General features: G+C 46.2%; 1 protein-coding gene across 1 annotated transcript; it reads right to left on the bottom strand.

Moving 5' to 3' along the window:
* Positions 1-487: 487 nt before the first annotated feature.
* On the bottom strand, positions 488-13,854 carry RAB33B (RAB33B, member RAS oncogene family). Its single transcript, XM_075929930.2, has 2 exons — positions 13,326-13,854; positions 488-4,948 (listed from the first exon to the last, which is right to left on the bottom strand). The coding sequence occupies exons 1-2, from the start codon at positions 13,563-13,565 to the stop codon at positions 4,505-4,507; spliced, it is 684 nt and encodes a 227-aa protein (XP_075786045.1). The 5' UTR covers positions 13,566-13,854; the 3' UTR covers positions 488-4,504.
* Between the last annotated feature and the right edge of the window lie 255 nt (positions 13,855-14,109).

The following is a 14,109-nucleotide window of genomic DNA, read 5'->3' as shown; positions in this document are numbered from 1 at the left end:
TACCTTCTTTAACCAGGACTCTCTGGTCCAGCAACATCTGTGATCCAGGAGGACCAGGGATGTTTCTGGACCACAGAGCCCAGGTATAGGGAGGCTGGGCCATGGGGCAGGAAGGGGCATGAAGATTCAGCCAGGAGCCACGGTGTGGAGGGAACAGCAGGTAGCTCAGGCCCCTGTGGGTAGGCATAGCAAAGGCCTGGATAGCAAAACTGTGGCACTGGCAGTGGCGCAGCTGTGGCCCCAGCAGTGGAGGCCGCAGAGCTCTATCCCTGGCTGCGGAGCTCCGACCCCTGTGGCAGCCACAGCTGGGCAGGGTGGGGCTAGGCTGGAGTCCTAGCTGGGGGCAGCAGGACAGCATGGGCTGTGTTGGGAGGAACCTCCCCTGATCTGGCAAATCCCCTCATTCAGGTCCTGTGGGTGCTGGATGAGGGAGGTCCACCCTGTAGTTTCGTGTCCCCCAAACACCACAAATGAAAAACCATGGATATTATTTGTGGTAAAGCCAGTTTATTAGGTTGCTGGGATTGTGCCTCTGGTTTGTTTATTAAAAACAAACAAAATAAAGACTTTATTTTGGTAGAATGAAAATACATACACAAAACATTCAATACCTAGATATCCTTTCTGACAATGGAACATTAATTACTACAGCAAGCCAGGAAGAATATTGGATCCTGAATTAAAGATTACAATGTCTCTAGGATATGAATATCAAAACATGCTTGGTGCTGAAAAGACTAGATTACATAGCTAAACATTATTTCATGTTGTTAAGATTCAGGGCCTTTATTTACAAATTGTAAGTAATTTGCTCAAATAAAATTTGATAGATTCCCAGCTGCTTATTACGAGAGCTGAACATTTATATTGTTTACATAATTTACTGCCTTTCTCTCAGAGGCCTGAGAATATTTAGAATATTAAAAAATAAAAAAATTAAGATTATAAAGTTTGTTGAAATACTGTAATACTATACAAACACTTTAGATCAATCCTTTGAAAGAGGATTAAGAATATGAGTGAAAAAATAAAATCCTCTAAGAGGACTGTAAACCATAGTTATTTGTAGTACTACAAATATATTTAAAATCAATCCCTTTTTAAAAATCATTTAAGCTCCTAGTACAGTAATTCCTCATTTAACACGGTAGATAACATGATCATTTTCTGAAACGTAAGTGAAAATGTGTTATGCGGGGTCAATTTTCCCATTGAAAATAATGGAAAAGCTGGGGGTTGCATTTCAAGTGGTGGTGTCAAAGTCAATTTTCTGTTGGTGCTGAGTCGTCAACGTCAACATTAGACGATGTACTGTACAGTACAGTAAAACTCCCAATAGGGCATCAGCTGGAACCCAGAAGTGCGCCGGGGCTGCTAAGAGCCGCATGCGCACTCATGGCTCCAGCTTGCACTAGTTAGCAGCCGGGACCAGAACATAAGGTTAGTGGAGAAAGGGGACTGGGTTATGGCAGGGAGGGGAGGTGTTTGGCTCTGGGGAAGGGAAGGGGAGGAGAGAGGAGGGGGATTGCGTTGGGAGTACAGTACGCCCTGCGACGGATCTGCCGAGACCAGCACTGCATCCGGCAACAGGGGGTCGCCAGGGAACGGTGCGGTGAGTGGCGAACCCTCCGTTGCTTTGCAGAGAGGCGGGGGAAGCCCCGCGCAGCTGTCAGCAACAGGGCCAGTCATGTTATTCAAAAACAGGGACAGTCATGTTATTCAAAAAACGTTCCCTCAAAAAATTCATGCTATTGTGAAAAAGTATTAAGCAGGCATGCATTAAACGAGTAATTACTGTAAATCAAATTCTACTTAAGGTTAGAAACAGATGAGTTCCTCTTTTCAAGTATTGCACAAATAAAATTGTCACAGTTGTGGCTTTACAAAAAATAATTTGCTTAAAAATAATTTTAAAAAAAATCTTAAAAATCCTTAATCTCCTCATGATTAGGCCAGATAGATCTTTCTAAACCTAGAATAAAGCCAGTACATTTTCTTCTTCACCAATGTAGAATTTAATAGAATAATTACTCTCTTTATTACTCGTAGTTTGGTTAATATAATTATCTTGCTTCAGTTATCTAATTACCAGGGCTCGACAAATAGTGTAATCTACTCGCCTGTGACAAGTAGATTACACCCCGGAAGAGCCGGCATGGAGCGATCTGCACATGCGCAGAACGATCTGCGCATGCGCACAGCGCAGAACCGCGCGGCTGGCGAGCCCTGCTAATTACCATAACATGGCCACAAGGAAAATAGATGATAAAGTTCTAAAACAGTGTTCGTGGTTAGTTTTCAGTCAATATTCTACAGCATACATATTGTAAGCAGAGTTCCTCATTTTTAATTTTTTTTTCTTTGAAGGTACAAATCAAAGCAAGCTACTGTTAGATTGTATATAAATGTTATACATTAAATTAAGTTATGGCTTACATTCCCTTTTGATGTAACCATGCAGTTACGTGCAGTCCAGAATGCTTTCCAATATGAAAAATGACCTTCAAATAAGCATACAAAAAACTGAAATGAAATGGTGGCAATACTTTCTATAGTTTTGTCAGGTCCCCTGATGTTTTAATCATGGATGTTGGACCTCCTCATGATCAAAGTTAATAGCCGAGTTAAGAGGGAGAAGAGGATTTAAAAACAAAACTAAAAAACAACCAAACCTACTTCATCTTATTTTTGCAGAAGAGCTCTAAAGGACTACCCAAGCAGGATTTAACCTGAAGATCTATTAAAGAAAATCTGTTTGGGGCTGAAAAAAATGAAATGGTAGGTCTTCTCCATATTTAATTTATATGAGTCTGTATTTAAAGAATTTCAAGTTTCTCTGTTCTGTAAAGAGAAAAAGAGATCATTTCATTATTATGTACGTGGGCATAAACTGAATGCAATCATGGAAGTTTGTTGCCAAGTTCAATTACACAGAATATCTACTTTCATATTCTCCTGGCAAAAACCAGTTTAATACCATTAAAACAATGGCCTTGACATTTTCAAAAGCTAAGGCACAGGTTTGTATGTGGCAACTGGACACCAGAACCAGCACTGTTTCCAAGCATTTCAGTCCCTAGAACACACAAGTTTTCTCTTCATTCAAATTACTTTCAGATAGTTTTATCAAAACAAAACGCAAGTTAGTATTTGTCTTTTAGCCTTGCTCAAGTTTTAGATTACTGGAGTGCATGTATTTACCGTGGGATACACAATTCGGAAACAATATACGTTCTTACGTGATCCAAGTAAAGAAATTTTATTTAGGTTGGAAGTTGTCCTGAGAATTATGACTACTGATATTAGCTTGCCACCAGACATGTACAATACAAGATACAATTATGCTACTTTAAGAGGGGAACATGCTGCACAGAGTGATAGTTCTTATTCCACAACTATTCATTTGTTGTGTGAAGCTGAACTTTTTCCACTGGAATCACAGAAGCAACAAGATTTCATGTGTTGTTAATGCATAACATTCTCCAGCCCCAATTAACTTCCACTGTGATTTAGCTCTCCCCGCTATTGTGCAGCATATGACTGAATTAAGATTAGAAACCTGGATCCTCTCAAATCCCATCCCTGTGCTATATCCAAACAATTTTATATAGAGTGACACATGTGGGATACAAACTACAAATAATTTATCAAATTGTATGCTTTAAACTACTATTTGAGGACAAGGAGAATTTGTGGATTCTCTCCCCTTTGCCGTGTATGAATAGTCAGGATTTGAGGTGGGATGGCAAACTACTGAGATCAATGGTGTTCCCCCATTCACATTTTAGGTTGATTTCATTCATTGCCCTCTTTTCACAGCACATATGTATACCTATAGCTGCCTGGAGATGCAGTGAAACTGGCTTTGTCTACATTTCTGAGTTTAAAGTGGCGAGGCAGCACTTCAATGTGGCAGTGTGGTCACGACACCTGCACTGGGAGCCTGTTTACAAAGGCACTTTACAGCACTGTAACTTGCTGTGCTCGAGAGGTATGTGTGTGTTTTTTCACGCCCTGAGTGAGAAAGTTACAGCGCAGTGAAGTGTCAGTGCAGACAAGCCCTAAAGTCTTCTGTGTCATTATCCAAAATGCCCACGAAACCAGCATTTCATAAACACTCATCCTCTATTAAGCCAAAGATGGGAATCCTCTGGCTACTCCAAAACTCTGGCATAATGTGGAAGGATCAACAAAATGCTAACCAAAAATAAATAAACTAGATTATTAACAATACGATGGAAATGCTTTCAATAAACAAGTAACTTAAGTGAATTAGCTGTGCTAAACCTTCATTAGAAAGGATTTTTCTGCGTATGTACAGCGAAGCTTCAGTTATTGAGATAGAACAAAGTGCAGAGATACAAGAGTGGCACATCTACACAAGAAACACACATTAAAGTGCCAAAGAGATCATACATGATTGCTACTAAAACTCGAACTCTGCCAAGATCATACTTTTAGAGTATTTGCAAACAAGAAAAGGTGATAACTGCATAATTGTGATCTAACACCAGCAAGTCATGGCAGGTTTTGGCTCAGGCTTTAAATATATCTTATTGTTATCTGGGGGTTGACTAAGCATTAATGGCTTGTGACTCTTCAACTTATGAGCCAGTGTCATAAATATGGCTTCCACATGGTCATTGTCATTGGGGTTTTTAGCAGAGGTTTCAAACAATGGCATACTGTGAGTATCAGCAAACTTCTGAGCCAAGTCTGTAGGCACCTGAATAGCACTTCTCAGGTCACATTTATTTCCAACAAGAATCCGTGGTATATCACTGGCAAGCAAGTGCTGTTTGCATTCTTCAATCCATGATGGCAGACTATGAAAACTAGCAATGTTGGTCATATCATACACAAACACAACGGCGTGTACATTCCTATAGTAGTGCTGCACCATGCTCTTTCTGAAGCGCTCTTGTCCTGCTGTATCCCACAGCTGGATCTGAAAGGGCAAAAAGGAACAAAGAAAACACAAGCAGAACTGTTTTCAATTCATGTTGGACAAAGACATAAATAATTCTAAACTATGAAAACTAGGGATGTTAAATTTCAAGTAATTGACTCACTGAATGCTATTAATCTATAGGGCTGTTGCTACATTTCAAAGGCAAAAGCACTGTGGGGAGCACGAGGCCAGCAGGGCAGTCCCCTGCTAGCCCCGTGCTCCCCATGACGTTTCAAAGAGGCAGTGCAGCATGGAGCCTGGGGTCTAGACCCAGGCAGCGTTACTGCTTTGAAGTACCCCTCCTTTCCCCCCATTGCTGCCTCTTTCTGATGGGGGAGGAGGAAGAAGCGACTAGTCAACTAGCCTGTCGACTATCCGATAAGCATTTGATTATCAGATAGTCGACTAGTCATTCACATTCCTAATGAAAACCACATAGTTTAGTTCTTGATGAACAAGCTACCACAGTTTTTGAAGGTTACAAAATGTTATGGCAAATACAGTTCACACAGCTGCCTGATCATAATAAAAGATATAAAAAAATTGTGAGTTTAGCTTGATCACCACTACAGATTTTTGTAAGACTTTACTGGCATTGATATTTTGTAAAAATCTTACACAAGAAATCTGCAGTAATAAAAAGCCTTTATTTGAAGCAGCAACAAATATACCTCTCAGAGAACACTCATTTTGCTGAAGAGGGTTTCTTCTGTACAGGCAGTCCCCAGGTTACTTACAAGATAGGGACTGTAGGTTTGTTCTTAAGTTGAATCTGTATGTAAGTCAGAACTGGCGTCAGCCGCTACTGAAACTGATCAGTTTCAACCACGGCTGAATCTGGATGCCAGTTCTGACTTACATACAGATTCAACTTAAGAAACCCAGGCGTCCCCAAGTCAGCTGCTGCTGAAACTGATCAGCGGCTGATTCCAGGAAGCCTGGGGCAGAGCAAGTCTGCCTCGGGCTTCCTGTAGTCAGCCGCTGGTCAGTTTCAGCAGCGGCTGACTTGGGGATGCCTGGGGCAGAGCAGCTGGGGTGCTGCTGGGTTGCTACAGTAGCGTGGCTCCTCCGCACTACTGGAGCAACCCAGCAGCACCCCAGCTGCTCTGCCCCAGGCGTCCTGATTCAGCCGCTGCTGAAACTGACCAGCAGCGGCTGAATCAAGACGCCTGGGGCAGAGCAGCTGGGGTGCTGCCCAGTTGGTCTGGAGCGGCGCTGTGGGACCAACCCAGCAGCCCCCAGCTGCTCTACCCCAGGAATAGGCAAGAAAAGCCTGGTCTGCTGGGGGGGGGGGCACTAGCTGAACCTCCCCCCCAGCAGACCAGGGAGACCGGGGTGGCAGGACTGCCCAAGTCCTCCACGGCTTTGCTCCGTCTCCCTGGTCTGCTGACCTGGGAGACCCGGAGCAAAGCCGCAGAGCACGCAGGCAGCGGGACAGTTCAGGCGCGCCACGGCTGTCCCACTGCTGGCGAGCTCCGAGGCTTTGCTCCCCATCTCCCTGGTCTGCTGGTCAGACCAGGGAGACGGGGAGCAAAGACACGGAGCATGCCCGCAGCGGGACAGCCCAAGCGCGCCTGGGCTGTCCCGCTGCGGGCATGCTCCAAGGCTTTGCTCCTGTCCCCCGGTCTGCTGGGGGGGGTCCAGCAGCTTTGCTGGATCCCCCCAGCAGACCAGGGAGACAGGGAGAAGCTTTTCTCGCCCCGGAGGACACGGGTGGCGACCCGCCACCCGTGAGCTCCAGGGCAAGAAAAGCCCCGTTCATAAGTGCGGATCCGACATAAGTCGGATCCGTGTAAGTCGGGGACTGCCTGTACTGACAGTACAGAGCTGGTCAGAGGAAAGAGCTCTACATCAGACATACTTCTGTACCTACAACCTTCTCAATAACTGAACAGGTAACATTTTCAAGGTATCGCCTTCAGGAAATTTGGTGTTTTCAAAGTTGGGCATGTATAAAGACAAGTTATCCACAATGGCAGATTACAGATAACTAGTCAAGCTTTACAGTTAATATGTCATTCCCTCTCTCCCCTCTTTTGGAACAAGTTCCCCACCATGTTGATCTACAACATGGATGGGGAACCTACAGTCTGAGGGCTGGATGTGGCCCCTGGTTTACCTCTATCTGGCTCCCCAGGCTCAGGGCTTCCCCGCCCCAGCATTGGGGAGCCCATGCTGGTGCTCCAGCCCTCTGCCGCTCCACTTGTCTGCAGCCCCTGACCGATTTTCTGTGGGTCTCCAGCCCCCCAACACAAAAAAATTTCCTCACCCCTAGTCTACAATGGAAGCTGACTTCCTCTTTGCTCTATAGTTGGAATTTCTATTTTGAACCTTGGTTGTTTACTTTGTCCACTTGATAGTACTTTTGTAAGATTTGTTTTTCTTTTGCAGATGTCTTTCACATAGCAATAAGAGAAAGAAAAATTTAAAAATAGGAAGATGCAACCATAAATCATGAAATTTGGCAGAGTGATTTAGGTGCAGGTGTAGCGCTGGAAACCTTTTAATTTGTCTTTAGTTGACACAGCATTGCTTTTTAAAATGTCCATAAAATGCTTTTTAGAAGTAAGAGTTTGGTTGTGCACTAAGTAGGACTCTTAAGATATGTATTAGCTTTGGAATATACAGCTTTGAGGCAATTGAATTGAGCATAAATGAGAGATCACTTGATATCTGTCACATTTTATGCTGTTACTTTAGTGTTTCTCTTAACCGCTTTCCTGATATATGCACAGTATTCTTGGAAAGGTATACTGTATTGCAATTAGCACCCAAATTAAATGCAAGAAAGCTATTTTTAAAATTTCATTTTCCTTCTCCCTCCATTTCCCAACTATTATAGTGATTTGCAATTAAGGCTGAGAGAGAAGAACAAGGGTCCTTCCAGATCTTTTGAAAGGAACTGGATAAATCATGAGATTAGATCATCAGATTTACACCTCTAATACTAGCTTCATTTATTAAACGAATGTAAGGACCAAGATGTTGGGTAGGATGTCTATTCAGAGGTCTACAAGTCGTCATGTTAAGTCCATTCCCTAAAGAAAAAGTACCAGTATCATTATAGGCAGATAAGATTTCCCAGCACTTTCCATTAGGAAACTGTTTGTAGCTACTTATAATTTTGCCAATGTTTAGCTACTAGGGCTGAAATTTTCCGTGTCAGTTGACTCAGGATGAATTTTTTGAAAAATTTCAACTAAAATTATTCAAAAGGTTTCTGAGAATGAGACTAGTGAAAAATATTTTGTCCCTGTTACCCCAAAAAAAACAACCCCTGCCCCCCAAAAAACCCAAACCCACGCACCTTATAACCATACCATTGAGAAGCTCTAGTATCACCATGCTTTGGAATAGAGACAGGAAGTTTGGAGGAAGACGGGGAGGGGCTTCCCCAGGTATGAGGGATGTGCATTTTCCCATTTCTGGAAAGTCACCCAAAATTGGCCAACTTATAAATCTCCAAAAAATTACAAGCATCACATGCTCAGTAGAGATGTGTAAAGCTTTGCTGGTTAATTCTTCCAAGATTCTAGCTGCATTAGGGATGTAAAATCCCACTTAGCTGGGTAATTGCTGAAACTATGTTTAATAGATTAAAGCAGGGCGGGTAGGGGGCTGCCTCTGCAGCTGCCCCTGGCAGCATCTTCATGGGCCTGGGAGTCAGCAGCTCTGCGTGGGGAGCCTAGCAGGGCTGGAGCAGACCTCCACTCCTGGCTCAACTGCAGGAGGGCGGCCCGCTCCTAGGTACAGGTTAACCATTATCCAGTAAATGTCACCCACTAAGGGTTATGCTTACCAGGTAACTGTTCAACTGGTTACTTATTAACATCCCTAATCTAGGGATGTTAGACAGCGGGTAACAGAACAGTCATAATGCATGAATTCTTAGAGGTTAATCGACTACTCTATAGCCCCAGGGGTTGGGCTAGAAGCTAGTGCGCTCTGGCCCCTCTCCCGGGGAGCCCCCTGACATCCTGCACTGCTGCCTCCGTACCAGAGGTAGTAGCCTGGGGTGCCAGGTGGGAGTCGGTTCATGAGGGGAGCCAGTTTAAAAACTAGCTCCCCTCACAGACCAGCTGCCTGCCTCTGGTACTCTACCTTCCTCGCTCCTCAACTCCTTGCCCCAGGTCACACCCCACCCTCCCAGGCCCAGGTCACAACCCAAACTCTCTGCACCTTCCCCCAAACCCAGGTCACCACCCAAACTCTTGCACCTCTCCACCCCAAGTCACAACTCCCTTTCAGATGCTGTACCCCCTCTTTCTCTCCTTTCCTAGGTCAAAAATCTACTCCTGCACCCTATCCCCTCCCAGACTATGCACCCCAATCCTTTACCCCAGCTCACAACCCCTTCCTTCATCCAAACTGCCTCTCAGACCCCCACTTTCTTTCCTGCACTCCAATCCTCTATCCCAAGCTCCCTTCTGCACCCAACCTCCGTCCCAGACTCCACAAGTCCTCCATAGAAAAGTGTGGCCCTTGACCACTCACCAAAATCTTGGAGTGCCCCCTGCATCAAAAATTATTGCCCACCATTGAGTAAGAGCCCTACATGGATACATAATTGTTTCAGGTATTTGTCTGCACTACATTTTGCTTTGCAAATCAGTGAGGTGCTCCGAGGTATGCGATTTGATTTATGGGATTTTCTCCATTTTATTTCATTTATGTCATTATTTACCTCAATATAAGTCAACTAAAAAAAAGTGTTAAGACAAGGGGTTTCTACTGCTCTAATCAAATAGATGAGAAGTAAAAATTCAGAAGACCCTGATGACATAGCTTTCATGTGTATAACACATGAAGCCCTGCTGCTTCAAAAATACCTAAAAGACATTAGTCTCAATACAAAACTTAAGATAAACACTGGCTGCCCATGTATTCTTTTAAATTCCAGGTTTTAAAAAAAAACCTATAGAAGACAAGTGTGCTTGTGTTACTACCAGTGACACAGCATTTCCAGAGCTGCAAAGGAAGTGTTCTGTGCATGAGTAGCCAGCAGAACACCAGTCATTCAGCTATTTGGAGGAGGGGGAGAAGAACAGCACAGAATAAGGGGAGAGTAATACACAATCCCTTCCAGAGCTACAAGGGAAGATATCTATGCTTAGCAATAGGGATGTGAAGGACTAGTTGACAGGCTAGTTAACTAGTGGCTTCCCCTGCTCCTTGCTGCCTCTATCAGAAAGAAGCAGAAAGCGGGGCGGGGTTGGAGAGGTAGAAGCAGAGAGGGTACGTCAAAGCACCAGCATGCGGAGCCTGGGGCAAGCACCCTGTGGAGCCCGGGATCATCATGGGACTCCCCCACTGACCCCGGGGCTCCATGTGGCTCTACCACTTTGAAATGCCAAGTGGAGCCTGATGCTGGGCTCCCTGTGGTATTTCAAAGCGTCAGCACCACACAGAGCCTGGTGTTAGCAGGGGAGTCCCCAGCTGATCCCAGGCTCCACGCAGTGCTCTCTCCTTTGAAGTGTAGCAAAAGTCCTACAGCTATTGCTATATTTTCAAGGCGGAGGTGTCCTATCGATTAATCAAATAGTCGATGCAAAATGCATCGATTAGTCAATTACTCACAATATAACATCCCTACTTAGCAATTCCTCCAAGGCACAGTAGAACAGTAGCCATGTGTACTTTACCAGAGCTTTGCAAAGAACTTCTACTATGGATACAGCTTATACCCATGGGCTACGTCTACATTTAATGGAAAAGTTTTCCGTTAAAAGCATTTTCGGAAAAGCGCATCTACATTGGCAGGACGCTTTTCTGCAAAAGCACCTTTTGTGGAAAAGCATCCGTGGCCAATCTAGATGTGCTTTTCCGCAAAAAAGCCCCGATGGCCATTTTTGCGATCGGGGCTTTTTTGCAGAAAACGAATCTCTGCTGTCTACACTGGCCCTTTTGCGCAAAAGTTTTTCGGAAAAAGACTTTTGCCCGAATGGGAGCAGCATAGTATTTCCACAAAAACACTGACAATCTTACATGAGATCATCAGTACTTTTGCGGAAATTCAAGCGGCCAGTGTAGACAGCTGGCAAGTTTTTCCGCAAAAGCAGATGATTTTGCGGAAAAACTTGCCAGTCTCAACACAGCCATGGTGTCCAACAAGTTCTGAAGCAGTAATCACTGTAGTGGCTACTGCTTTGGCAAACTAGCCAGACTCAACTGGATAAATAGCGACATGTGGCTAGCAGCTAGTGTGTTGGACCCCACAGGCTTATATCATTAAAACTGTGTTACTAGCATATCCTACTTCCCCTCAGTGAGGCACACAATAATGGTAAAAGTGCAAGTCTTGATGGTACAACTGTGTCTGGGGATGTCTAGGGATGTAAATTCCTGTTTAACTGGTTAACCGGTTAAAAATGATGATTAACCGGTTAACCAATTAAATAGGAGAGGTGAGGGAGGGAGCACCACCTGCCCGCACCTCAAGCAGGGGCTCCTTTAGCCTGACAATGGCAGCCTCTTCCTGCAATGAGCCCAGGCATGCCCTTGTCTGTGGCGGCCCTGAGGGGCTGAAGCAGCCCCCTACCCACAGCAGGCAGGGAGTATGTAACTGTATGAGTCAGTGGGTTTTCTGTAGAGGGTGGTGTCTAATATTCCATTGTTGATTTGCACTGTGATGTTCAGGAAATGGATCTCTCCCCACCATCAACCTCACCCTGGACCATTCTACACGAGAGATCCATTTCCTGGACACCACAGTACAAATCAACAATGGAATATTAGACACCACCCTCTACAGAAAACCCACTGACTCATACAGTTACCTACATGCTTCCAGCTCCCATCCAGCACGCACCATATGATCCATCATCTATTGCCAAGCCCTTTGATACAACCGCATCTACTCTAATCCCATTGACAGAGACCAGAAACTTAAGGATCTCTACCAAGCATTTATAAACCTCAACTACCCACCCGGAGAAATAAAAAAGCAAATTGAAAGAGCCAGACGAATACCTAGAAACCATCTACTTCAAGACAGACCCAAGAAAACCAACAATAGAACACCACTTGTCATCACCTACAGCCCCCAACTTAAACCTGACCAACACATTATCAATAAACTACAGCCTATACTGGACAGGATACTAAACTCCAAGAGGCTCTGGGAGACAGACCCATAGTCTCCTATAGACAACCACCTACCTCAAGATGATTCTTACCAACAATCACAGGACATACCACACTAATACCAACTCTGGTACCTTCCCTTGCAACAAACCCTGTTGCCAGCTTTGTCTACATATTCATTCTGCTGATACCATTATTGGACCTAACCAAGTGAGTTATAAGATCAAGAATACATATTCCTGCGCATCCAGAAATATTATTTATGCTATGTGCCAAAAGTGTCCGTCTGCTTTGTACATTGGACAAACGTCTCAGACACTTCGCCAAAGGATCAATGCCAAAGATATTAGACAGGATCACAAAGAAAAAACAGTTTCTTGCCATTTCAACCAGAAAGGACACTGTCTCAATGACTTAATTACCTGCATCCTGCTTCAGAAGCCTTTTAAATCTGCACTTGAATGACAGTTCAGAGGATTCCCTTTCATGCTAAAATTCGACACTGTACGCATGGGTCTCAACAAAGACCCCAGTTATCTTACCCATTACAAAGATAGCTTCCCCAATTATCACCTCTAATACCATTAGCTCACAGACATTTACCTTCCCCTTGTCTCCCGCATCCTCCTTCTGTTCTGAAATGTGATTTGTCCTTTTCATATGTGTTCTTTTTTTTAATTGTATCCTTTGGTATATATGGTTGTGACTATTTTCTTCCACTATTTGATCTGAGGAAGTGGGTCTGGCCCACGAAAGCTCATCATCTAATAAACCATCTTGTGCTACATAGTTTTAATACTGACAAGCATTGTGCACAAAACTGTGAAACAGGTGTGGCCAAACCAAATATGGTCCCCTGAAGTTTGCTATGGAGATGTGACCCGGTAGTTCCTGGGACTACGGATCCCAGCATGCAAGAGTCCAGCATAACAACTGCACAGGCAGGGGTCCCCCCATACCTGCTCGGCAGCCCCTTTGCACCGAGGGAAGGCAGCTCCTATTTATCAATTCATGGGCGATGGGTGTGCCCGGCCATGGAGCCGCGCACGCGCCTCTCGCTGCCCGACGCGCCAGTTCCCACGGGAGCCGGGGCTGAGATTTCACCAGCCGGTTTCCCCCACTGGTCGTGACACCCATCCCGGCAGCAACCGCCGCCACTCAGGCCCTGAAGCCCGCGTGGCAGGAGGGAGCCGGGGTGTCAGGGCCGGGGGTAGCGGGTCCCGCGCCGGGGGGAGGCGAGCCCGGGCGCGGGAGCAGCGCCGAGCACAGCAGGGCGCGGGCCCGGCAGTACCTTGATGCGCTCCCCGTCGATGGCGACGGCGCGCTCGCGGAAGTCCACGCCGATGGTGGCCTCCGTGCGCTCCGGGAAGCGGCCGGCGCAGAAGCGGTAGGTCAGGCACGTTTTGCCCACGTTCGAGTCCCCGATCACGATGATCTTGAAGATGCGGGAGCGCGCGGGGGGCAGCCCGCCGGGGCCCACGCTGGAGTAGCTCAGCTCCAGCGAAGAGTCCAGCTCGGACGCCGCCTCCATCCTCCTCCCCCTCCCGAGGGCCCGGACGGAAGGGATCGGGCACGGAGGCCCCTCTCTGCCGCGCGCGCCCGTTAGCGTCCGCCGCGGCTCCTCACGGGCGCGTGCTCATTGCCGCTCAACCGTCTCCTCTCGCAACCCCGGCCAGGGCAGGGATGGAAACAACTGCAGCGCCCGCCACGTACAGTGGTTTGTCCCGCCCCCTTCCCGCTCAGCTTAGGTCTCTGATTGGCGGGTTTACGAGACTTCCCGGAGACTCTCCCTCAAGGCACACAACTGTTGTTTTAGAAATATCGCGAGAAGTGGGATCAGGCGTAGGGCGCTACCGGCCCCTTCCCCGAGAGTGGGTAGCGTAATAGCGGCGCTGATGGACTCTGAGCGTGATTGGACAGACGTGGCCCCGCCCCACAACCACAGGACCGCGTCCTCCCCATTCACCCCTGGCGGCACCGCCCATCGGCCGGTGGCCCCTCCTTTTGCCCCGCCCCTTGCCGAGCGTTCGAGGCAGGGCTGCTCGCTAGAGCGGCCGCGTGGGGTATCGCCAGCA

The sequence above is a fragment of the Pelodiscus sinensis genome, chromosome 4 (genome assembly GCF_052426305.1).
Source record: "Pelodiscus sinensis isolate ZL-2025 chromosome 4, ASM5242630v1, whole genome shotgun sequence".
Lineage (NCBI taxonomy): Eukaryota > Metazoa > Chordata > Testudines > Trionychidae > Pelodiscus > Pelodiscus sinensis.
The sequence above is the reverse complement of the archived record's forward strand: the minus strand, read 5'-3'. Positions and strand labels throughout refer to the sequence as shown.